General features: G+C 40.8%; 2 protein-coding genes and 1 long non-coding RNA gene across 8 annotated transcripts in view; 1 reads left to right on the top strand and 2 right to left on the bottom strand.

Annotated features, from left to right (window-relative positions):
* The window catches only part of shroom4 (shroom family member 4), a 42,649-nt gene extending 22,878 nt beyond the window's left edge, over nucleotides 1–19,771 (top strand). For 2 of the 6 annotated variants that reach the window (XM_017472712.3, XM_047156881.2), the window contains 8 exons: nucleotides 8,609–8,764; nucleotides 10,437–13,065; nucleotides 13,886–13,947; nucleotides 14,163–14,783; nucleotides 16,392–17,045; nucleotides 17,209–17,347; nucleotides 17,477–17,749; nucleotides 17,977–19,771. In XM_017472712.3, coding sequence (XP_017328201.1) covers nucleotides 8,609–8,764; nucleotides 10,437–13,065; nucleotides 13,886–13,947; nucleotides 14,163–14,783; nucleotides 16,392–17,045; nucleotides 17,209–17,347; nucleotides 17,477–17,749; nucleotides 17,977–18,246 — 4,804 coding nt within the window. In that variant the 3' untranslated portion in view covers nucleotides 18,247–19,771. Of the gene's footprint in view, nucleotides 1–6,814; nucleotides 7,168–8,608; nucleotides 8,765–10,436; nucleotides 13,066–13,885; nucleotides 13,948–14,162; nucleotides 14,784–16,391; nucleotides 17,046–17,208; nucleotides 17,348–17,476; nucleotides 17,750–17,976 lie in introns of those variants that run through there. The other 4 variants (XM_017472713.3, XM_017472718.2, XM_017472717.3 and 1 more) reach the window with 4 other exon arrangements.
* Nucleotides 1,707–6,781, bottom strand: LOC128632974 (uncharacterized). The gene is made up of 3 exons (XR_008396680.1): nucleotides 6,113–6,781; nucleotides 2,875–3,151; nucleotides 1,707–2,726 (listed from the first exon to the last, which is right to left on the bottom strand). It is a non-coding gene; the product is annotated as an uncharacterized LOC128632974 (long non-coding RNA).
* Nucleotides 19,772–21,172: 1,401 nt separating the features above from the next.
* Nucleotides 21,173–24,000, bottom strand: part of otub1b (OTU deubiquitinase, ubiquitin aldehyde binding 1b) — a 6,941-nt gene continuing 4,113 nt past the window's right edge. Inside the window, exons 3-7 of the mRNA XM_017472760.3 lie at nucleotides 23,513–23,611; nucleotides 22,898–23,016; nucleotides 22,094–22,178; nucleotides 21,818–22,012; nucleotides 21,173–21,674 (exon numbers count right to left, since the gene is read on the bottom strand). Coding sequence (XP_017328249.2) covers nucleotides 21,477–21,674; nucleotides 21,818–22,012; nucleotides 22,094–22,178; nucleotides 22,898–23,016; nucleotides 23,513–23,611 — 696 coding nt within the window. The 3' untranslated portion in view covers nucleotides 21,173–21,476. The remainder of the gene's footprint in view (nucleotides 21,675–21,817; nucleotides 22,013–22,093; nucleotides 22,179–22,897; nucleotides 23,017–23,512; nucleotides 23,612–24,000) is intronic.

The raw sequence follows: 24,000 nt of genomic DNA, 5'->3' as shown, positions 1-24,000 counted from the left end.
TGGCTGTATATCACAGAGCTCCACTGTGTCATTTTTGGGCGATACAGTTAAAGCTTGTTGCGTGTTTTCAGGTCTGTTTTTGTGCCAGTTGCTGGTTTCTTGTCTTTCCATTTTGTAAATTCAGCTAAATAGTATACCCGAATAGCATTTCCCATGACTGTTATGGTTGCTGAATTGCTCCTTTAAAACAGCATCTTAACAGCCCGGGCGCATTCAGGGTTAGTTTGTCAATTTTGTTAATAGAGGAGGTATTACAGATTCTCAGACAGTGGGACTGTCTTTTCCTGTATAGCTTGTATAGCTCTGTTTCTTATGTTTCCATGGCATTTTACTAGACTAGAAAGTCTTATATTTTAGAAGCATTAAGTGTTACCATTACAGATGTCTGTAAGTGACTCAGTCAAAATGAGTGCAATAATAACTTTATAAAATAGCAGCTGTGTGTGTGTGTTGTGAGTCTTGTGCACTGATAATGGTCATGTGTCCGTGTTTCCACCTCAGTACTAGTTGTTGCTAGTTTACACCCATTATCTCTCTTTTCTCTACTACACAGCAACTACTTATATTTCAGGAAGCTTACTCCATGACAGGTGTCACTAGGCAATGTATCTTTTCAATCTGATGCTCATACACTGTTATAGGATCCTTTCTGTCCTACACTGTGTATGTATGTGCCAACATGATTGGCCAGTGTGTGCTCGTTATGCGCATCTACCATTGAGCGCCATCTGTGTCCTCTTCTGTTTGATCCAGGAGATGACACATTTAGGGTGTGTGAAAATGGGAAGATGACGCCTGCAGTAAATAGGATGTTTGCAGTGTTCATCGGCTGGAAACCAACGTTCTTTCCTGCTTATGTACATGCTATTGTTCAATGCCAAATGGTTAATCTGTGTTGCAGTCCAACTCTGATGTCATTTCCGACTTGAGAGCATGTACTTATGTACAGTCCAGTCAAGTTATTGCTCTTTCTATATAGACGGTGTTCTATAAAATGCAATCTTGTACTATCTTCTGTACGTCTGTACAGTGTCTGCCAAGGGTGCGGCGGTCATCTTGTTGCGGTGGGCAATTCCTTGGGAAATTCCTAGCCACTTGCGTCACACTTCCTGGTCCTCCCATTTGTTCTTCCTCCTGCTGCTTCCTGCTTCGGTTGCTGACTGTTGCAGCATGGTTAGGCAGTGCATTCACAAGACTATTAACAGGGGACTGACCGTTAATCCCTGCCCAGGACAAGTCCGACAGCACCGGCCATTGTTTAGACTATGAGTGTATATTAGTGAGACAGAGGAGTGCACAGACCAGTCAAGCACACACAGACATATACAAACACAAAGAGGGAAGTGTTGCTGTCTGCTCTTTTGTATTTCTTTCTTTATGTGAGGAGAGTTGAATCAGTATTATTCACTGTGTACTAAGGAAAAAAATACTTCCAGTAGACTCAGCAGATTCATGCACTGTTCGTGCAATCAGTCATCAGATGTATCTTTTTTTGTAAGCATTTATTTCTAAAAAGAAGCAAAATTATCTGTCAATAAAGATCATTTCAAATTTGAAAAGAACTAAAATGTCTGGAAAGCTTAATATTTGTTTTACCATAATCTCACCATGAAAAGTATTAGATAAACCAAACAATGTTGAAGATTTCTTACTTGATTTTTAATTAATTAATTTAAAAAAAAAAATTAAATTAATGCCATCCAGTTTTGTGTTTTTTTTTTGTTTGTTTGTTTGTTTTTGTTTTTTTCCCCTGCCTTTCAAAACCAGGTGTAAATTAGCAGAATGCAGGTTCCTTGGAGCAGATATCGCCAGTTTAAGATTCAAGACTTTACTGACATATGTAGAGGGAACAGACAGTTACACTGTACAAGGAAATTATTGCTTAGCACTTCCTACCAGCCATCATAATTAAAAATAGAAGATCTAAATAAAATAAGAAAAATAAAATAATGTTAAGTATTTTAGACTATATGCATAGATAGATAGATATGATATATCGGATGGATGGATAGACAGACAAGACAGATCAGCCATAAAATTAAAACCACATGCTTAATATTGTGTAGGCCCCCTGTGCCGCCAAAACAGCTCTGACCTGTCGAGGTATGGACTCCACAAGACCTCTGAAGGTGTGCTGTGGTATCTGGCACCAAGACGTTAGCAGCAGATCCTTTAAATCCTGTAAGTCACGAGGTGGGGCCTCCATGGATCGGACTTGTTTCTCCAGCACATCCCACAGATGCTTGATCGGATTGAGATCTGGGGGAATTTAGAGGCCAAGTCAACATCTTGAACTCTTTGTCATGTTCGTCAAACCATTCCAGAACAGTTTTTGCAGTGTGGCAGGACACATTATCCTGCTGAAATAGGCCACTGCCATTTGGGAATACCGTTGCCATGAGGGAGGGGGGGGGGGGTCTGCAACAATGTTTAGGTAGGTGGTACGTGTCATCCACATGCATGCCAGGACCCAAGGTTTCCCAGAGCATCACATTGCCTCCATGGGCTTGCCTTCTTCCCATAGTGCATCCCTGTGCCATCTCTTCCCCATTTAAGCAACACACACCCACCCAGCTGTCCATGTGATGTAAAAAAAAAAAGTGATTAATCAGACCAGGCCACCTTCTTCCATTGCTCCATGCTCCAGTTCTGATGCTCACACACCCATTGTAGGTGCTTTCGGCAGTGGACGGCACTCTGACTCTTTTATCATGCAGTTATCGTGACTGTAAATAAAGTTTTCTCACATTTAGAAAAGTCACATGTTAATCAGATTTTTTTTTTCAATATATAGCTTGTTATATCCACAGCTAATGTTTTCATTAGTGTAAAACAAATTGAATGTCTCATTATCATCAATGCTCTGTCATTTACCTGTTCTTGTCCTGATGGCTGACAGTTGGCTTGGTGCGTCATGGCCCGTAAAAGGAGAAGTTCCATCATTAAATGTGAATGACCAGAGCTTTAGTGTCCTAATGTTTCTCATCCAGCTTAAAGCAGCAAATGGGATAAATGCTGTGCTCACAGCAGGGGGACAAAGTGGGGTGAGACATTTGGAGACTCTTCTGTCCAGACTCCATTGACAACAGGGTCAATAACATACCTCTTTATGAGTTTATGGGCCAGAGGGGATGTGTCGGTTCCCTCTGATCTAAGAGAGGTTGAGGTGGGAAGAGGAGAAATGGACAAGTTCAGGGTGAACAGCGCCAGGAAGTTTCCAGAAAAGCACTTTGAGGGTTTAGTAGGACCCCCTCCTGCAGTGCCAAGGAACTTCAAAAACAAAAGAACTGCAGCTCCTGCCAAAACAATGGACATTCCAAGCATTCTCAGGCCCACTCTCTCTCCCTCCTGCTCCCTCTCCACTTATCCATGTGGTGCTCTGAATATATGCTTGTGCGTGCATGCGTAGTGGTTCACAGTCTAACTGCATACTTAGAGCATGCCTGTTTATTTTGATATGATGATATTGTTAAGTCTGTTTTTTGTACAGGATATGGGTACATGATTGTATACTTTAGCAGTGTGTGTAAATGAAATTTAAAGACATTGGTGTAAAACATGCAGAGTCATCAGTGCAGTCTACTCGCTCAGTATGGGGCCTGGGGCCAGCTGCCGTAGGGATTCCATCGCTGTCTGACCACACAAAGAAACACGACTGCTTTTTATTAGCAGCACTAATCCTGAGAGGTTACATCTTTCTTCACAGCTACACTGCAGAGATAGACATTTACCAGAACAGGACTGCACACATGCAAACAAGATGTGGCCTATGGTCATGAAGGGAATGTGTGGGATCAGAGATGGTCATCATTGCAATCATGACTAAATGGACTGCATAAGTGAGATGCAGCCTGTGTGTGTGTGTGTGTGGGCCGAGCTTGTTTTAGATTATGAAATGCCTTTTTTTGGTAAAGTTTGCTTTTGTCTTTGATAAACTTTATATCTTGGTTTATTAGTTTATCAAATATTTTTCCCCCTAGATTACCATTTGCTATTAATTTTCTTCAAATCGGTGTTGTATACTTTATTGTAGTTGACAAGCACCTGAAGGCATGACTCGACACTATTACGAAGGCCAGACAAAACTTAAGTGGGGAGGGGGTAGTATTGCTGATAAGCTGTTTGTCTGGGGGTATTCTCACATACATTCTTCTCATTTATACAGTTAAGAAAGTCAGATAGACGCAATGAACCCAAAACAACAAACAAGCCATTGTACTGAGGAGGCCAGTTCTGGACGGCTCCCTTCCTGAGGGGCTCAGTTTCAGACTGTAGAATTAATGCCCAGAGCTCTGGTGATTATATGGAATGCCGGCGATGTGTTTTTGGGAAGTGGATGGCTACAAAAAAACAACAATGGTGATTGGAGACTGCACGAGAGACGGAGAATCTGAGTGTGTGTGAGAGTTGGGGGATGGGGGGAGTGTCTAAGGGAGGTCAGGTTAGATGTTAAAGGTTAAAATAAACAGGGACACCTGACAGTTCATTCCTATAAACATGCTCACTCATTTCAAGGCAGGGGAATGTGAAGATTGGCTTTTCACACTCTTTTAAACATTTCTGTGTAAACCAACAAAGTCTTCACATCATTGAGAATAATTCTTGCCACATATATGTGGTAAATACATAAATACCTTGCTGTATTTATTTAGTAAATACTGCTTCATAATTCTCAGTGATCTCACAGAAGCATGGAATATGCAAGTGAGATTACAAAGGAACAACGTTTTAAAGTGTTCTTTGCATTTTTTGACGTCTTATGGGTTCAAAAATAAGTAATCTGTGGGTGTTTTCATATATCCGATTCATTTTTGACCAATCCAGGCCAATATTTCAATGGTCACATCATGGCACTTTGTTTTATTAAATGTTGAGGCATGTCTGCACTGTAATATGTAGCCATATAATTAAATTGTTTTGTCCATTGCATGCAACCTTTACACCTAGCTGCGGTTTTCATCAGAAAACTGCTTAAAACACATTAAAATAAAAAACAGAACTTTCTTTACCCTGGTATGAACTGGTTGTTATTCTCATTGCTTAGTCTGTATACTGAAAAACAATGTGTGAGGATTTACTTTTACATTCCCCATGAAATGGCTTTTTGGTTGTGATTTGTTTGAAGGATTGTGAGTGAGGGAGCATGTTGAAGCGTTTGACTGACACAACAGCCAGTAGTGTTTGAGATAGTTAAATATGGAGAATGTATTTTATTTTTATCTTATTATTAATTAATTGATTAATTTTACTTTTACTGATGAAGAATCCCCGATAGTGTATAAAGACTGAATCACGTGACCGAATCAGCATTGAAGAGAACCAAGTTGGTAAAACACTCCAGAGAACAGCCTGTCACATAACCATGACTTTGTTCAAATTCCACCATTGTCTGTAAACTCCAGTTGGGAGTATTCAGGAAGACGCACAGCACAAAACACAACGACAAACCATGTTTACTGTTAACGAGTTACTGCTGCAGCTAACAAGCTACTACTGTAGATCAAGACCCGCCTCCAGGGGCAGGGCATATAGAGAGCATTTAAATACACAATTATATTTGGACTAGGTATGAATCACCAAAATGTAAATCACAGCTTATGGGACCCGAGTTCAGATCTGTGTGTTTGTGGACTGTGATGCACTGATATGTCTCTAATTGATGGATGATGAAAATTGCACATATTTCAGTACAGTGATTTGTTCCAGCTGGTTATATTTCCTTTATGTCCATGTGAGCAGTGAATGGATGATTCATGTGAAGCATTTTAGCTTATTCCATCATACAGTCTTGCAGCTAATTAGACAATGGGAGGACTGGAGTATTTTTAGTCGTCAAGCGCATACAGTACATCTGAGTCATTAGAGTGTGTGCAAAAAAAAAACATAACCATGCATATACATCCATTACTGCTTTGTCCTAACTATTGCGTTATCTCTAAGAAGCCAATAAAAAGTCAAAAATTAAGTTCAGGTCATTGTAATATTATGGCAGCCTTTGCTAATAAACTGTAGCCCACCATCTGAGACGCTTGTCTAAATCTGGCATTTGTAGTGGTTTTATCATTCCTTCCATGCTTTTTACTTCCACTGTTGCTTTCATCTGTTCACTCACCTGGCTGTTGACAGGTTCTGTTTAAACTTCTTACAGCTATTGTGATGGTGGAGATTGCTCATGAAAACCAGCTGGAAGGATTTTTTTTTTTTTTTTGCTTCTGATTAAACACCAGCACTGAGGGAACAGTGAGAACTTTTAACTGGCAGAAGGCCACAAACAGTGCAGATTCTCTTGCTGTCTCTCTCCCTCTGTCTTGTTCTTTCTCTGTCTCACATGTACTTCTTTCCTCAACTCTCGCTCCTCCATCCTCTTTTCTACATTCGTTGCATTGCTCTCTCTCTCTCTCGCTCTCTCGCTCTCTCCCCTCTCTCTCTCCCCCCTGGCTCTCTCTCCTGGCCAAAGCTGACAGCTCTCCCAGAGAGACAGGAAGCAGCCCTCACATTTTTTCCCCACATTCAAACAATAATAGGAGAGGACCCATGCTATTATTTTAGCAGAAACTTGCCTCTTTATCTGCTCCGAACATAGTTTCCTCTCTGTTTGAGAACCGCTTCCTCTTGCTAATGACATTAGAGTGAGTGAGCAGGAGGGTGTGTGTGTGTGTTTGTGTGTGTGTGTGTGTGTGTGTGTGTGTGTGTGTGTGTGTGTGTGTGTGTGTGTGTAAGAGCAAAGTGAGAGAGGCAAAAAAATCTGACTGTTCAGTCTTTGGTTCTAACCAGAAAAAGAGAGCGAGAGAGAGGGGGTGGTGGGGGGGGGGGGGGGGGGGGGGGTATTTATGTCTTCATTTTTCCTGGACTTAAAAAAAAAATCTGTTCAGAGCCTCAGGCTGCCTCATTACCGCTAAGTGACCACAAGCTTTCACTCATATTCATTGGAGCTGTTTAGCTTGTGATAAGTGTTGACCATTGACACCAAAGACAGAACGTGGTGTTAGCAAGTTAGTAAAGTTTAGTTTTAAATCTGTTTTTTTTTTTTTTTTTTTTCTTTCTTTCTTTCTTTTTTTCTTTTTTTTCCCTCTCCACCGAACACCAATATGTAGCTTTGTTTCTAGTCCGAACCAGACCTTGGTCTTCTTTTCTCTCCTGATCTGGATGGGATTCCAGTCTATGCAAGTAAGTATCTGAAATCGGGTGCACGCATTTTCTCGATTATCTGTGTTAAGAACATTTCCTTTTGGATTTTTGTTATCACAGTAATATGCAGATGGATTGTTACTTGTGGAGCTAGCATCAACTTCACACATGGCCGATGCTGTGTTTATAGTTGTGAATGCTTGAACTACTAGTGTATGGCTGATCTTTGTCATATGTTTGTAAGTTTGTCTTTGACTTTTTATGTTCAAGGAGCATTTAGTTAATTCGGATTATAAATAGAAGCTTGTTGCGTCTCGTGAAGTCTGTTTTCTGACCATTTCCCATCTTCATAATAACAAGATGTACTTTAAGTCACTAATTACATTTTATGCACGTGGCTTTTTTAGGACAACAAAACTTCAGTCAGTGTCTCATAGAATTCATTTGTTTAGTAGTCGTGCGATTGTAATAATAATAATAATAATAATAATAATACAAGTGTAAATGAAAGTTTTGAAAGTGTCCGATTTTAAATAATTGAAGCCATCTTAACATGAAAGGGATGATATAACTCATGTCTGCAACTTTCTCAAAGCTTAAGAAATGGCTGTGATTTAAATAAACAGTCGAATTAATGCACCACACGTCTCATCCTGTGTCCCAGGACTGGTCCTAAATAATCTCTGATGTAATCCAGTATATTTTAGGCTTCCAGTGTTTTCCCAGCAGTGTTCTGATTATGCCACAATTTCCTATTTGGTGAATTTGGTTTCCCTCAGCGAAGTCTTTCTTTGTGAGAACACCATTATTATTATTATCAGTATAATAATAAGCCATTCAGGGCCATTGTTCCCCTGGGAAGCATATCGTCATCAGGAATGTTTGGGGAATATTGTGCTTTTGTCAATGGGAGTAATGGGATGTACCTAGAATCTTGGCACTGTTCCATGGGTGCTGTAGCTGAACCTACTAATGAAAAGCTTATGTAGATTTTCTGCAAGACTTTCAGAAATCCTAATGCTGAGCAATGTTGATGGTGTAAAGACCGTTCCAAAGTCAGACCATGTTTGGTTACTTTGTATTAATAACAAGGCTCCAGGTGTTTTCGAGGAGCCAGATATTTCTATGGATGAGGGATGATGTGAAAAGCAGAAACGGCTTTGACTATAAGAACACAGTAACTTTTGATTTATTGATTCAGTGCTTTTAGGCAGATATTGTTTTAAAGTCAGTCATTTCATAGACATGACAAGGTGGGATTTACTGCCTTCCTACTTCACATGTGGTGAGCAGCTAATCCAACTTATGCCACACACATACTCAGCATAGTGTACTAAATCCACACATCATTTCGGAACTCTAAGGTTTGAGACAGATTTTTCAGTGAGCTTAGTCACTGAAACTGAGGTGAAACAGGAATGACGAGCATTAATGCAATATCAGTTCTCATGGTCCGTGTATTCCTACGTTCTCCTTACAGACGCACTGTGCCACTGATTCATCCTCACTCCTGGCACCTGGTGAAGTTATCAGAAGCACCCTCTGTGCCTGGTTCAGCAAGCGGTTCAGACGGCCCACTGGCCATGCAGCTCCACCCCACACCCTTCAGTGTACCGTGGCACTCTGGGGGTGACAGGTGAGGATCTATATACATATACGTTCACATGTCTTCCCTCGGGTTAGCACGTTTGCCTCGCACCTCCACGGTTGTGGCTTCAAATCCCACCTCTGCCCTGTGTGCACGGAGTTTGCATGTTTTCCCTGTACTTCAGGGGTTTACTACAGTACTCTGGTTTCCTCCCCGAAATTCCTTTCGAAATTGTCCATAGTGTGTGAATGTGTGTGCAGTTGTGCCTTGCGATGGGTTGGCACCTGCCTTGTGCCACGAGCTCCCTGGGATAAGCTCCGAGTTCCCTGCGACCCTGTGTAGGATAAGCAGTGTGGAACGTGGATGGATGTTTTCCCATACCAACACACACATCATTATATATAGAGAACCCAGAAAGGACCCATGATACCCATTCCTCTTTTTATTGTATGGACAAGTAGGCAATTTAATGACTTGATTATGTATTGAATCTTGGATGAAGTTGTCACATTCACATTCTTTCAGTTTTACTGTGTGTGTACGTGCATTTTACTTGTGGAAATTTTTGCTCTCTAATTACTGTCTAAAGATAGATATTATTAGGAAACCAGGGATCTCAGTTTTTATGTCAAAACAAACCTCGCTGAATCATGCTGCTATTTTTTTAGACTTTGGATTCAGATATTCGTGATGGATTTGTGACCAAAAAAAGCAGACTAATAAGGGCATTTAAACAAAAAAAAACAAAGAAAACATACCATTAAAAACTTCCTAACAAATTTCCCAAACAATCTTAATGTTATTATTGTAATCAATTCAAATGATTTGTTTTATTATGGTTTGTGTATACTGAAAATATAGAAACTGTTCTCTGTTCCTTTAGGATCAAATGTGCGATTGTAGATTGTAAATACTCTTGCCAAGTGTTTCTGGGCCTTTTCACTAATCTCATTTTCTGTCATTATACTAATGACTGGAAAGTTGTTTGTTGGTCAGAATGCAGTGAAAAGTTCCAAAATCTCTCACGTCCCAGTTTAAATCTATCTTGGGTGAAGAAGATGATGGCGAAAGTAAATATCGTCCTTGCCTGTAGTCTAATATACTATTTTTTAAAAAGCTCTTAATAAATAATTTTGTCAACCCGAGTGTTCTACCTATATCTTTATAGCAGGTTTAAAACTCCTAACTGTAACATCACCGATGCTTGTAAAACTTTCTGTTCATTTGGTAACTACTGACATATGTTTCTGTATGAGTTGTCTCTGTGGAAATAACAGTGCATTTGAAGTGTTGTGGAATGTTGTCACGTATTCCATATTATATAGCTGATGATGATGACTATGATGGGATTTCCCATTTTGGAAACCTAATTTCCTTTCTTTTTGGTACTGCCCTGGTGCTAGAACAAAAAGAGAAAGAAAGCTCTGTGCTTACAAGCATCAACAGAGTTTTCTTCTCCAGATACCCTGGTTGTATGCAATATATTTGGTTGTTTCCAAATATATCAAATAACTTGTTTTGATTTGTTTTTAGCAGCTACACAAAATGTGTGTGTTCTATCTTTATATATATATATATATATATATATATATATATATATATATATATATATATATATATATATATATATATATATATATATATATAATATGGTTTTTGTCTTGTGATTTCTGAAATACTGATTGTAATCATTAACTTTTCTCTCTACCTTACTGTCTAGTGAGCTGTCCATGCCATTGGGCCACCTCTCCCGGCACTACAGTACAGACCGCAGCAGCTCTGTGGGGAGTATGGAAAGTCTGGAAAACCCTCCAAGTCAGGGTTACTACGACAGCCAGCTCTCTCCCATTGACCCTGCCATCTTCAATAACAAACGTGACTCGGCTTATAGCTCTTTCTCTGCAAGCTCAAATACATCTGACTACACAGTATCTTTGCGCCCTGAGGAAAACAGCTCTATGGACAGTCTCCTGCAGGGCTTTGGCCCCTCCTGCAGGTTTACAGAGGGACATCCTGCGGCTAGTGGCCCAGGAGAACTGCACTGTGAGGAGGGGATTCTCAAGTCTACGTCTCTGCCTCATAGGCCTGAGGCTAAAGTACGTCCATCATCCTATAGCTACGAAGAAAACAAGTGCGGACCTCCACAACCTCCCATGAGGAAGGATAGTTTCAGGGCTACCAGAGGCCTACCAGAGGTGCTGGATAAACGTTGTGTGTCTGCTCCTGTTGGTGTGTCAAGTTTGACTTGCTGCACTATTGAAGACCCTCCTCACATCCGCAAGACATTGAATGGTAGTGTGTGTCTGAATGGTCAAGAAAATGACCAGGACTTGAAGAGTAACAAAGCAGAACCTTATTACACCATAAATTCTCAAAAAGAACTGTTTATAGATAACCAAGTCAGCTCAACAGACGGAAGCCAAAAGATCAGTCACTTCCAGACCCTAGAGAGGCATTCGACCAGGCCCAGTCCTGCAACAGCAGAGAGTCTTGATAGTAAACTCAATCATTTAGATAACAGTCTCCAGCCTAGGATGCACAGACATAGTGCACCAGAAAAATTACTTGTCTCTCAGTTACACATGATAGAGCACTCAAGTGACAATACTGCACATTCCATGTCCCCTTCTAGCCTGTGGTCTAATCCTCTACATCCAAGGGAGGAACTAGGTGAAGACCGTCCAGCTGTAGCTCAGGATAAATGGGGAGGAAGCAGGTGCTCCACACCCGGCTCACTGACCACTTCGGAGCTAGAGGAACACAGGGTGGAGGGAGAACCATTTGATTCAAGCCAAAGACTTACTCCGGTCCAGCATGCTTGGGGAAGATCTGTCAGTGTTCCAGGTGAAACTATAGGAAATGGATTTGCTGAGAATGGACCCTGCATAGATACTCAACTTCAAGAGAGAGGTTTTGAGGCCATTAATGCTGCATCGAGCATGGACACTCTACTTGAAAACCAGGAACAAGGAGAAGGCAAGGGAGATGATGGTGACATTTCAAAGCCTGTTCAAAAACGCCAGTTTCGTTCATCTAAGTCTCGCCGTCGTAGTGAACGTTTTGCCACAAACCTTCGCAATGAGATCCAGAGGAAGAAGGCTCAGCTACAAAAGAGCAAAGGTTCCAGTGGTCTGCTATGTGATGGCGAGACTTTGGAGGAAGAGGATATGGAAGAAAAATCCCCCTCAGAGATGCCAGCCATCAATCAACACAGGATTCAAACACAGACTAATCAACACAACAGCTTCCAGAATTTTGCTCCATCTCAGGCCAGAACAATTGCCTCAAACTCAACATTTCCAGGCAGATGCTGTGGAACAAATTCTTCAGAGCATTCAGGGAGCAGGACTGAAGATATCCATAATTCACAGGACGATACCATTGGAATCCAGTCAGCTGAGGTAAACAGACCTGTATGCGTGCGTGTGGTCGAAGAGTTGGCACCACCAGGTAAAGCCAGGCGTTGGCGCTGGACACCTGAGAACAAACTACAACCAGAAATGGAACCAACTGAATTAAAGAAGAATGGTGAAGGAACAGTACCATCTTCTTGGAACCTTGGAAAAACAAGGGAACGAGTGGGTTCTTCAGGTGGACGCTGTACCCGAGCTGATGACTGTGACATCCCACCTTTTGCAGACCGCAGGAAGTTCTTTGAGGAGACTAGCAGAAACCTGAGCCAGTCTGTGACCAACTTGGCAGGCCTTACAAGCCACCGCCAGAGGCCAGAGAAGCATGGGAGAAAGAAAGATCCAACTTCTTCTGAACCCCTTGAGACAGTCCTTGACCTTGGGCACAGGAGGTTCTCTTACCAGGGTGGAATTAATGATGGAACCTCAGTCAGTTCATTTGATACTAGAAGAAAGAGATTGCAGCAAGAGAGAGACCAAGAGAGAGAAAATACACTGGAAAGAGAATGGGAAAAGGAGAGGGAGAATGAGAAACAGAGAGAAAAAGAACCAGAACGTAAAGAACAGGAGCGACTACAGGCATGGGAAAAGGAACAGGAGAGGGAGAGAGAAAGAGCAAGAAAGGAAGCCGAAAGAGAGCAACAGAGAGTGCAACAGATGGAGAGAGACTGGGAAACCGGTAGAGATCGCTTTTACGCAGGACATGACCTCAACAGTACCACAATGCTACCACCTTTGCCTCATGATGGCCTAAAACAACCACTTGCATCTCAAAATCTAACCTTGTGTATTTCACAATCTGACAATTTTCACAACAAGACCAAACCTAACATCCAAAAGCCATGCTCAGCTTTCCGACCTGTAACTAGCCAAAAGTATCAATCTGACAACTACTGTCTACACCGTGGATACACAGCCAGGAGCTGCATTCCAACAGAGGTGATGTCACTTATAGATACATTTATTATTGACAATATAATATTGTCAATATTTAATACTGATGCATTGACGCAGCATACACCAGAGATGTGTAGAAATCCTTGTAATATATGGAACGGAGCAGACTGGGATTCATTCAGCCCATAATGTTGGAAAACAGCCACTTGCTTTAGGACCGTAGCAGCCAGCCAACAATAATATTGGACAAGATTTATGCTTTGAGAATTGTTGTTCCAGCCTAGCATCTAGAGGAAGATATGGTAAAAGGAGGTTTAACTACATATTGTGTAACTGAATCTGCCACCCTTATATAAATAAAAGTGGCCTCTTGGAGGTATAGCATATAACGGTCCTTCGCAAGCAAATAATGTGAAGCCCTTTGTTTCTAACTGAACTAAATGAAGGTGAACTTGAAAGTTTCTATAAAAAGATTTTTGCTTAGTAATAATAGCATAGTTATTAGCTTAGTAATTAACCCCCGTTTACCTTTATATTAAGATGTATGTCTGGCAATTTGCTGTTCCACTCAGTATAACTATTTTAGAATTAAATTGTTTTTATTTATTTTTTGAAACAGAAAGAACAATTATGTATCATGAGGAATACCATTTTCCTGTTTATTACCTCCAGGTGTCTTCCTTTCTGTGAGAGGAAGAAAAGAATTTATAAAGTACTTTTAACTTTTTAAAGTAGTCTGTATTACAAATTAATTATATTTGGCAGAAAAGGTACTGGGTTTCTTTTGTGCCTCAAGTATCAGGAAAATTCTAGCATCCAAACATGTTCCTGTTTTGAATCATTTGTCAAATGTCTTCCACAGGCTTTTCCTGTACATGAGCTGGAACAAACAAAACTAAGGAGGAAGTTTAGCCTGACTGAAAGGTATGTTCACAGATTGGTGGCCCCAGCACTACTGTTTTTTTTTTCCCCCATTGTTTCTTGTGTTTTTATATAATTTGCGATAATGGGCATTTGACTTGGAATCTGACTTTTAAATTGTGCATTCAGTAAGAGCTTCTTGAGGGTTTCATACAATGTGCAACAGTCTCCAGTAGGAGGTTAAGCTATTCATCATGACTCATGTTCTTGGGCTTTAGGGACTATACTCTGTGTAGACGAGATTCAAGACCAGAAGTTACTGTGGGTCGTGGGTTTCAGTGTCAGTGGAACAACAGACTACGTGATTGCAACAACAAGGATCAATCCTTCACGTCCTCAAGACTTAGAAACCGCACCATGTCTGAAAACGACATCCGCGTGGAGACCAAGTGTCTTCGTAGTCATGATGCTGCTACCAATAATAGCAGAATGTCTTCTTCTGTCGTCAGGGAACTGGAGGAGAATGTGTCTGTAGATGAGACAAAGAAGAAAAAAGGGCCTCCTCCTCCTCGGCCACCCCCCCCAAAATGGGAGCAGTTCCATAAGAGAAGGGCATCTCACCACAGTCTCTTCTCTACCCAACCTGTCTCTTCGTCCCAGCTCCAAACGCACACACCCTGTCCATCCACTGCCCTTGAATTGACTCGTCAGCGGTCCTACAGCCTTCCTCCAAGGGATGATGTGGAAAGGCACCAAGCTCCGCTAAACCCTGCCTTAAATAACAGAGCTTTCAAACCTGTGGCCCTGCCTCCAAAAGAACAAGACACTGCCAGAAATCAGCATTATGATACAAACAGTTCAGAAGACACACCACCATCCTCAAATGAGTCGAGCCGAAGGTACAGTATGGCTTCTGTAAAGGTTAAAAGGGACTTTAAGCAATGATGGCTGTAGGGATGGCTACAATGACCAGAACTAAATGTTGACACTGTAGCCACTAAGAAACAACTCTATGGCAGAATAGAGTGTTTGATAGTCTTTGTTGGCTATGAAAATGTCATTTAAAAATAATTGCTTTATGCTTTAGAACAGTGGTTCTCAACCAGGGGGGTGCAAATAGTTTTCAAGAAAAAAAAACAGACTGCATCATTTGCTTTTCAGTAAAAGAAAGAGAAAAGTATCTGTATTTTCTTTTTGCTGGGGAGAGGCGGAGCTTAGCCTGCCTTTTATCTAGCTGTCAGTGTAGACCAGTGTTGTCAACTTAGCGACTTTTCAGACCCCTTTATTGACTTCTTTTGCAATAAAAAAAAAAGCGCCTAGCAACAAATCTAGCCACTTTTTGGACAAACCTTATAAAATTTCCAAATGTCTCCAATACTGTCCTGCAAGCACGAGGTCTTGCTTTCCCACTGCACTCACACCCCTCTCTGCGTCTGCTCTGTTTAGTGAGTGTCTGAGAGCCGGAGATTTAGATAACGAGACACGTCCGTCCGTCCGTCCATCCATCCATCCATCCACCTTAAACCGCTTACTCCTTTTCAGGGTCGCGGGGGAACCTGGAGCGTATCCCAGGAAGCATCGGGCACAAGGCAGGGTACACCCTGGACAGGGTGCCAGTCCATCACAGGGCACAATACGAGACGTGTCCTTCCTCCCAATTTACATCATTCTTATGTGAATGTTTTTAGAATGTAAGATGAATATAATGCAACATGTTTTACATGTAAAATAGTACACGTTATTACAGCTTAGTTCTCTTGTTCAGAGTAGTTCTAGTGTTCAGAAACATTTTATATCATTCATGTTCCATACCTGCCTGTTATATAGTTTTATAAAAGTTGTTTTAAAAAATCATACAAGTTATGAAAAATAATTTTAAAAAGTAAAAAAACAAGCAAAAAAAATCTCTGTATATACTTTCAAAAACAGATTTATATATATGTATATATATATATATATATATCTCTGTTTTTGAAAGTATATAATATAAATAATACAGTGTAAGATATATGTGCTTTAGTTACAAAAGGTTGAGAACCTCTGCTTTAGAAGATAAGCAAATATCAGAAGAGGAGTTTGTACTGATGTAAGATGCCAACAGGTACAATAACTTACAATATGATTATAATATAAGTGTCTGACCAAATTGCTCTGATTTCATTTATGGAATAGTCTTGTTATCTAGTGTAAATATAATTCTAATTCAACACCAGTTAAACCATGAAATTAACTCACTTAAACTTCCCATTATGGTGTTTTTGCTGTAGTGGAACTGCAGGCTATGCAGGAAGCACCGAGTCAAATTAACGCATATTCAGTACAGCTCAGATTTTTCTTCTGAGCACCATAGCATAGGGACCAATAGTGTCCCTACCACTGTTGTTGCTTAAGGACTCTGTTACTTTTGATGCTGCTACTTTATTGCTCTCGCCTCATATCACATTGAATGATATATTTTTTTTTTATATGTATGACCTCATTTGCATTTCAATCCTGTCACATTTCAGACTTTCTGAGCAAAGCTTGTCCCAGCCTTCCGATCAATACAGACCAGCTGTGGTGAAACCAGTCATTTATAAGCATAGAGCAGAGTGGGACTTGACTTCTCCTCACAACTACACAGCAAAAAACAATGCTAGCAAGTCACCAATCCCGGTCTCTACTTTGGAGAATGGCTCTCGCGCTGGACCCGTCTATCCAGAGTCCTACTTTACAATGAATTACAACCAACAGCAGCATTTCCAGAATCAGCCTCAGCAAATATGCATGCTTGGCACTATCAAGACTCTGGAACTTTCTACCCAATGCCTACCCTCCAACAAGGATCAATCTTTGCCCTACGAGACAGACATAGATGAGTTCCCTGAGAATGAGGGAACCGCAGTGGAACAGCAAAGGCAAGCAGAAGACCGCACAGAGATGCAGTGTTTTGCTCAGCCAGTGACTGTGCTGGAAACAGACATCGACACGTTGACTGACGAAGAGGCTTCGTCATCGGGTATGAGGAGAGGGCAAAGGGCGTCCATCGTGGACTCTTTATTAGAAGAGGGTTGTGGCAGAGCTGGAAAGGAGCTAATGGGAGAACTGTTCCCTCACTATGCAGGGAGTGGAACAGAAGGCTGGAGAGGAGGCAATATACTGAGTGGAGACATGGTAGAGAGGTATGACCCTGTTTTTGAGAAATTTGGTTTATTTGCATATTTTGTGGCATTCTAAAAATGCAGTTTGTAATGGGATTGGGCATGGTAGAGGGGAAGTCTACCAAGAACAAGTAATGTTTTCATTACTTGTTTTATTGCTTATATTGATTGTTTATTGCCCCAGGTCTTCTAGACAGAGCCCCTCAGTACCACAGGGCTCAATCTCTACCAGCTACAGAGGACCCACCAACAAAGCTCAACTCCTTAATAAGATGCCAAACTTCTCCGAAATGAAGAAGGAAGACGAAGAGCTTAATTACAAGGTTTGGGCTGATTTGATTTGCATAGACTCCATCGATATAATACTTTAGCTGAATAAGAAATCAAGTTTCTGTTCTCCACTTGTGAGGGCTACTTCATTTCTGAACTGCAATTTTCCATATTATTTACAGAGGCAGCTGATGGAAAGCTTGCGTAAGAAGCTGGGTGTGTTGCGGGAAGCCCAAAGAGGTTTGCAGGAGGACATCAGAGCCAACGCTCAGCTTGGCGAGGAGGTGGAAAGCCTGGTGCTGGCCGTCTGCAAGCCAAACGAGGTCGACAAGTTCCGTATGTTTATCGGAGACCTGGACAAAGTGACGAGTCTTCTGTTATCGCTCTCCGGCAGGCTGCTCAGAGTGGAGAGTGCTCTAGATTGCTTGGACCCAGAATCAGGCCATCGTGAGAGGGTGAGGGTGAGATGTGGGTGCGAGAAGAAGAAATACATGTGTGTCATATGTTTCTGCTTGTCTGTTTCTCTGGATTCTAGTTTTCCCAGAGTCTTGTGCTGTTGAGTTGGTGTTTCTGAGTTTATCAAAACCAGTGTTTACTTGATTTCCATTGTTTCATAGCTCAGTATCCGTGAGTGACGGTTACTCACTATTTCTTTTGATTCTTTTCTCTTACGGCACTCTAGCTCCCCCTGATGGACAAGAAGAAGCAGCTCCTTGCACAGCTGGCTGAGGCTCAGGAGCTGAAGGAACATGTGGACCGGAGGGAGGAGGCCGTGGGCAGGGTGCTGGGTCGATGCCTGACTCCAGAACAACTGCGTGATTACAGCCATTTTGTGAAGATGAAGGCAGCACTTCTGGTAGAACAGCGGCAGCTGGATGACAAAATCCGGCTAGGGGAAGAACAGCTCCGAGGCCTCAAGGAGAGCCTCGGCCTGGGATACGGCCCTTACTGAAACTGGAATTGGAAGTAAAGTACAGGAAGCTTGCGTATGCATACATGCACATGAATGTTTCTGATAAATAATTACGTCTGAGCGTATATGAACGTTATATCAAAGCTGCAACGGTGACAGTCAGAGACTTCTTAAGCACAAGCATAGTGAATTTATCAGCTGTAGTATCAGCTGATGCTCGGTGGCAGTATTTTGCCACTCCTTTACACAGCAGCAATACTCCTATGTTTTGTTGAGGAAATTAGTAACACTAAGCAGTAAATGACCTCAAAATCCTACTCTAAGCCACATAATGCTGTGTGTGTGCGCGCGCATCTCATTAATATCAACTGAAGACCTGTCCATGCACTGCTATTTATTTATTTATATCTCTCAGCAAAATCAGAGAAAGAACTCAAGTCATGTTTGTTCTGTTTACTGAGAATTGGTCACCTTGAAAATCAGCAGACGGAGCACTAAAAACATTCGGCCCAATAATCCTGTTACATTTCATATGTTACTAGAAAGAGTTTTGATAGAAACGTAGAAATCCATACGTGCAGGAATAGTGCTAAGCTGTGAGTGACATCACCAAACAGCACTCTGTCCGGGTCAAACTGGACTTTGCTCTGTAAGCAAAGTATTACAAAATCATCTTCTGAACATCCATGTTTTCTTCAGTCAGGTTAGAGCCATCAGCGTGCATCCTTTATTCTGTGGCGATTTACGTGTTGTGTTCAGGTAGTGGTCCACTTATTCAGCAAATCAGAAGCATTCACAACATATTCATGCCTTTTTCATTATAAAGTGCTTTACTACATTTTTTTTTTTTCCTTGTAAGTGATATCTGACTTTTTTATTTTTTCTTTGACGCCAAAGATTATGTTCATGTCTTAACACAAGAACAGAAATACGGTGCTTATTTTGGAGAACTACATGCAGTAGCCGAGTCGTTAAAGGAAATTCTTGCTGTCACTGTTTATTCAGCACAGCTGTGTTTAACATTTTGATCACTTAAAACAGTTCTTACATTCCTTGTATTTAATGCGTGCAGTGTTATATAATATGTAATATAATGCATTATTTTTGTTTCTGACTGAGCAAACTGCTTTTTAATATCCTTATCCTCTTTAGAGGAAAGAATGCTGCTCTATTGAACATTTAATGTGCTTGTTTTCGACCAACAGTGTATTCAACAATATATTGTTGGGTTTCTTTTTTTCCTCCACCTCTTTCCAGAACTACCTTTCAGTGTTTAAGAGTGCCAAAGATGAATGTGCATTTGTTATAGTAATCAGATAAAAAAAGTATGTTCATGTATACTTTTTTTTTTTTTTTTTTTACCCCAATGTATATACTGCCTCTTTAGGTGCTCTTGATTTACTTTTTTTTTGTTGTATCATAATTTCGTAAATTACTTCACGCTGGAAATGTATGAAAATATTTGGTTGAACTATAAGTGATCAATTTCTCCAATTTTTGGTTTGTTAAAAGTCCAGTGTGGAATATGTACTATTGATTTATAGAATATAAATATTTTAAGCTATGTGGGTGTGTGTGTTTTTTTTTTTTTTTTAATTTTTTTTTTTATCCATCCACCATCAACCGCTTACTCCTTTCCAGGGTTGAGGGGGAACCTGGAGCCTGTTCCAGGGAACATTGGGCACAAGGCAGGGTATACCCTGGAGAGGGTGCCAATCCATCATAGGGCACACACTACGGACACATTAGACACGCCAATCAGCCTACCATGCATGTCTTTGGATTGGGGAGGAAACCGGAGTACCCGGAGGAAACCCCCGCAGCACGGGGAGAACATGCGTGTGTTTTTTATTTCAAGTCAAATAGTTTCTTTTCACACCTCATTCCATATGTGTAAACACAAGCTGTAGTATTCAAAAGACATTCAAACTTTCTCTAGTTACTGAATTCTGAAAAAATAATTGAGGAAAACACTTCCTGTGAAAATCAGGATCAGTTACAAAATTTTATTCCTTAATGCTGAAATTTCTAGGACGAAAACATACACATAGTGGCCACTTTAAAAGAAACACTGAAACCACTCTTTCATGCAATTATCTAATCAGCCAATCATGGAGTAGCAGTTGAACTCGTGCACAAGTTCATGCAGGTACATGTCCAGAGAGTTAGTCAATGTTCACATCAGACATCAGATGGGGAAATAATGCGATCTCTGTGACCTTGACCGTGGCGTGGTTGGTTGTGCCAGATGGGCTGTTGTGAATATTTCAGAACCTGCTGCTCTCCTGAGAAAATTGAACAGTGGAAATCTTTGAACTTTTTCCAATTTTCAACTGTCCAGTTTCAGTAAATTTAAGCTCACTGTAGCATCACAGACCTGTTCTTGGCTGTCAGAAGTGGAACCTCTTTGTTGTTGTAGCCCATCTGCCTCAAAGGTTGACTTTTTTTTGTACATTCTGAGATGCACTCATTTTCTGTGCTCCTTGGATGTAAAGAGTTGTTCTAGACACTGTAGCCTTCCTGTTAGCTCAAACTAGTTTACCCATTCTCCTCAGACCTCTCTCATCAACAAGGCGTTTCCACCCGCAGTACTGCTGCTCACTGGATTTTTCTTTGCACAATTCTGTCTAAACTCCAGCGATTCTTGTGCATGAAAATCCCAGAAGAAAAGCAGTGTATGAAATCCTCAAATCAGCCCATCCGGCACTAACTACGCTAAGCTGTTTGATGTGAGCATTAACTAAAGATCTTGTCCTGTATCTGCATGCATTGCACTGCTGCCACATGATTGGCTGATTAAATAATGGCATGAATGAGCAGGGGTACCAATGTTCCCATTGAAGTGTGTGTACGTTTGGGTTATCTTTGTCTTGAGAGATTTTTATTTCAGTGTAACTTTATTTTACCTGCTGTAAAATAGTACTGTATTTTCTTTAACACATTTTATTCAAGAACTCTGGAGACCTAAGGTGAAAATCCTTTTAATAAAACTCAACAAACAACAACAAAAAAATAAACAGTAACTAAAAGCAAGTTGATAACATTTACAACCACAAAGGAAAACAAAACTGTACAACCCTAATGCTGGATCACTGCTTACTTTTACTCATTCATTAATTCATTAGGGGGCGTCATAATAAGAGGAAAAATGTGTGTGATGTTCATTGTACATATTTGCAATACCATGGTGTCAGCATCACACAGAGATGCATGAATAATCGTGGCCATTTCTCTGGTGTATTCTCCACCATGGTACTGAAGTTGCACATTTATTTGTACAGGATGTCATAATGACCTGGTCGATAGAGGAGGAAGATGCGTGGCTCACTGCCTTCTGGGAAAATGTGGTGGTTAACTGTGCCACCCTCCCCTCGGTCCATGTATTCCACCAATATGGACACATTCAATGCCTGTGCTAAGGCTATGATGTGGATGTGGTCGCTTTCTTTGGACATTGGCTCCACTTCCTGCAAAAAAACATTCAACGTTAACCCTAGAGCTGGTCTGAACAGCTGTTTACCTTCTCGAACTTTGTGTTAATCATTGTAGCCCTGTCTTCCTCCGAAATTCTACATCGGTAAAGACAGTATTGTTTCGGCCACGTCCCTACCTGCTGGCAGAATTCTTTGACTGAACGTCCTCCCTCTATGAAATGCTGGAAGAAGGCATGCTCTCTCTGCAGGTAGCCGGAGGTGAGCAGCCGCAGGTAAACCACCACGTAGTCCGACACACTCTGGTCGTTAAAGGAGCTCAGCAGCTCCCTGAGGGCGGGCTGCTTCTCACACAGCTCAATCAGGTCCATGAACTAATGAAAATCAACAAGAACACACATCAGGATTTACAAATTACAGCAGCGTGTAGATCGTTTCTTCTTGTTTATACTCACTGTGTTGTGAAAGTCTTCAATAGTGAACTCAGTAAAGCCCTGGTTCACAAGGTCCAGTTTGCTCTTTGCTGCCACTGCTTTAAACCTAAAGATAGCCATGTTTATATATGCTTAGCGATACACAGGAAAAATATATCAATCAGATATGTAGGATATATTTTCAAATTCTACTTTAAGAACTGAAATCTATTCTACACCAAGACCCGGCAACCTTCTAGTTAAACCCACAGCCCATTTTGCAGGGGTTATAAGCCCACCCTGTAATTATACAATTATACACAATAGCTAATCATTTCTCATGCACAGTGTGTTAATCTCCCGCTAGTTCTCCAGTTTCCATTTTTTAAAGCCACAATCCATGGTGGTTTTATTCCCCTAATGCACAGGTTCCCAACCCTGGTCCTGGACTACCCCTTGTCCTGCACATTTTAGTAGTTTCCCCTGCACTAACACACCCACTGCAACTCAGGATGGAGTGTTAATTAGCTCATTAGTTTAATCAAGTGTGTTAGGGAAGGGAAAACATCAAAATGTGCAGGACAGATGGGTTCGGAACCTGTGCCCTAAAGGATATGGTAGAAGGCAGTTAACAAAATTGTGTACCTAAAAAGTGCAACTATATGGAAGGTGAACCTGTTAAAAATGTCTGCAATGCATAGATAGAATTTAAGTGTACCTAATTTCAGGTATACCACCCAGCCTTATTCACAGAACTCATTCCTGTTAGTTTCTGGTAAGGGTTTTCCAAAAACTATGTGCACTAATATATATATATAGACAATTCCAACAAAAGGCAAGCTTTACTTCTGTAGCTCTTTGCCATCATCCAGTAGTGACTCCAAATGTGAAAAGCCAAAAGCTCTGTAGAAACAATTTCCATCAGGCCGCGTCTTCCGGATGTATGAATATTTTTTATGAAGATCCTGTAGGAGTAAACATTGAAAAAACTTTAAACTACAGTAATTTTTATTTGTTCCATTAAAAAAATATATTGTTAAATAAATAAATAAATTCTAATTTTGGTCACTGCCTATTCCCACACACTAGCTAGTTCTCCATGATCGCTACAAACTGGTAAGGATGAAGGATAACATGTGCTTCATCCAAAACACGTGCAGCTCTGCCACTGCATCTGTTCACATGGTAAAGCTCATGATAGGTCACAAGGCAGCTGAACACTCAGGGGAAGCGCCAACCGCCTTTTTCCACATACATGAGCTCACAGATGGCTGTGCCATCCTCGGGATTCAAACTTTACCATTTGGTACATGCTTTTCTCTTTTGCCACTTGGAAGCCTATTACAGCAACTCTTAATTTCAAACCAAGATCTGACAAAAATGCCATAAAGAAGAATCGAACACAGTTGGAAATATTATTACAGACAGAACTAAATGTACACATGATGGGTTGGTCTTAACCTTGATCTTGAGCTGATAGATCGTGTCCTCTTCAGCATACTCGCTCTGTAGCACAGAGAGATCCTGTCTGTCAGACACTAAGGGGATACTGATGGCTATCTGTCTCAAAACACACACACACACACACCAAGCAAATGCATGAAATAATAACTGCTTAAGAACATTCAATGGAAATATGATATGCTGTATATACACACTACATTTATTACTGAACAAATTCAATATACACAGCTAGTGTACATTTTTGGAGTTATTAAGTGATTTGGCCTAAATGTAATGCAGTATGTGGGAAAAACAGTCAAATTCCATCACACCGTCTTTGTGTATTCACAAAGGAACTTAGGCTCCTGTTAAACTTTACAAGAGTGCAGAAAAATCAATACACTCTAGAAAAATATTGAGAAATCTCAAAAGTATTAAGAATCATGGACACAGTAACTACACTGCACTAACACAGACTATTCAAACGGTAGTCTTAAGTGCACAAA

Source organism: Ictalurus punctatus, chromosome 7 (assembly GCF_001660625.3).
Source record: "Ictalurus punctatus breed USDA103 chromosome 7, Coco_2.0, whole genome shotgun sequence".
NCBI lineage: Eukaryota > Metazoa > Chordata > Actinopteri > Siluriformes > Ictaluridae > Ictalurus > Ictalurus punctatus.
Note: the sequence above shows the minus strand (reverse complement) of the source record. Positions and strands in the feature narration are given on the sequence as shown.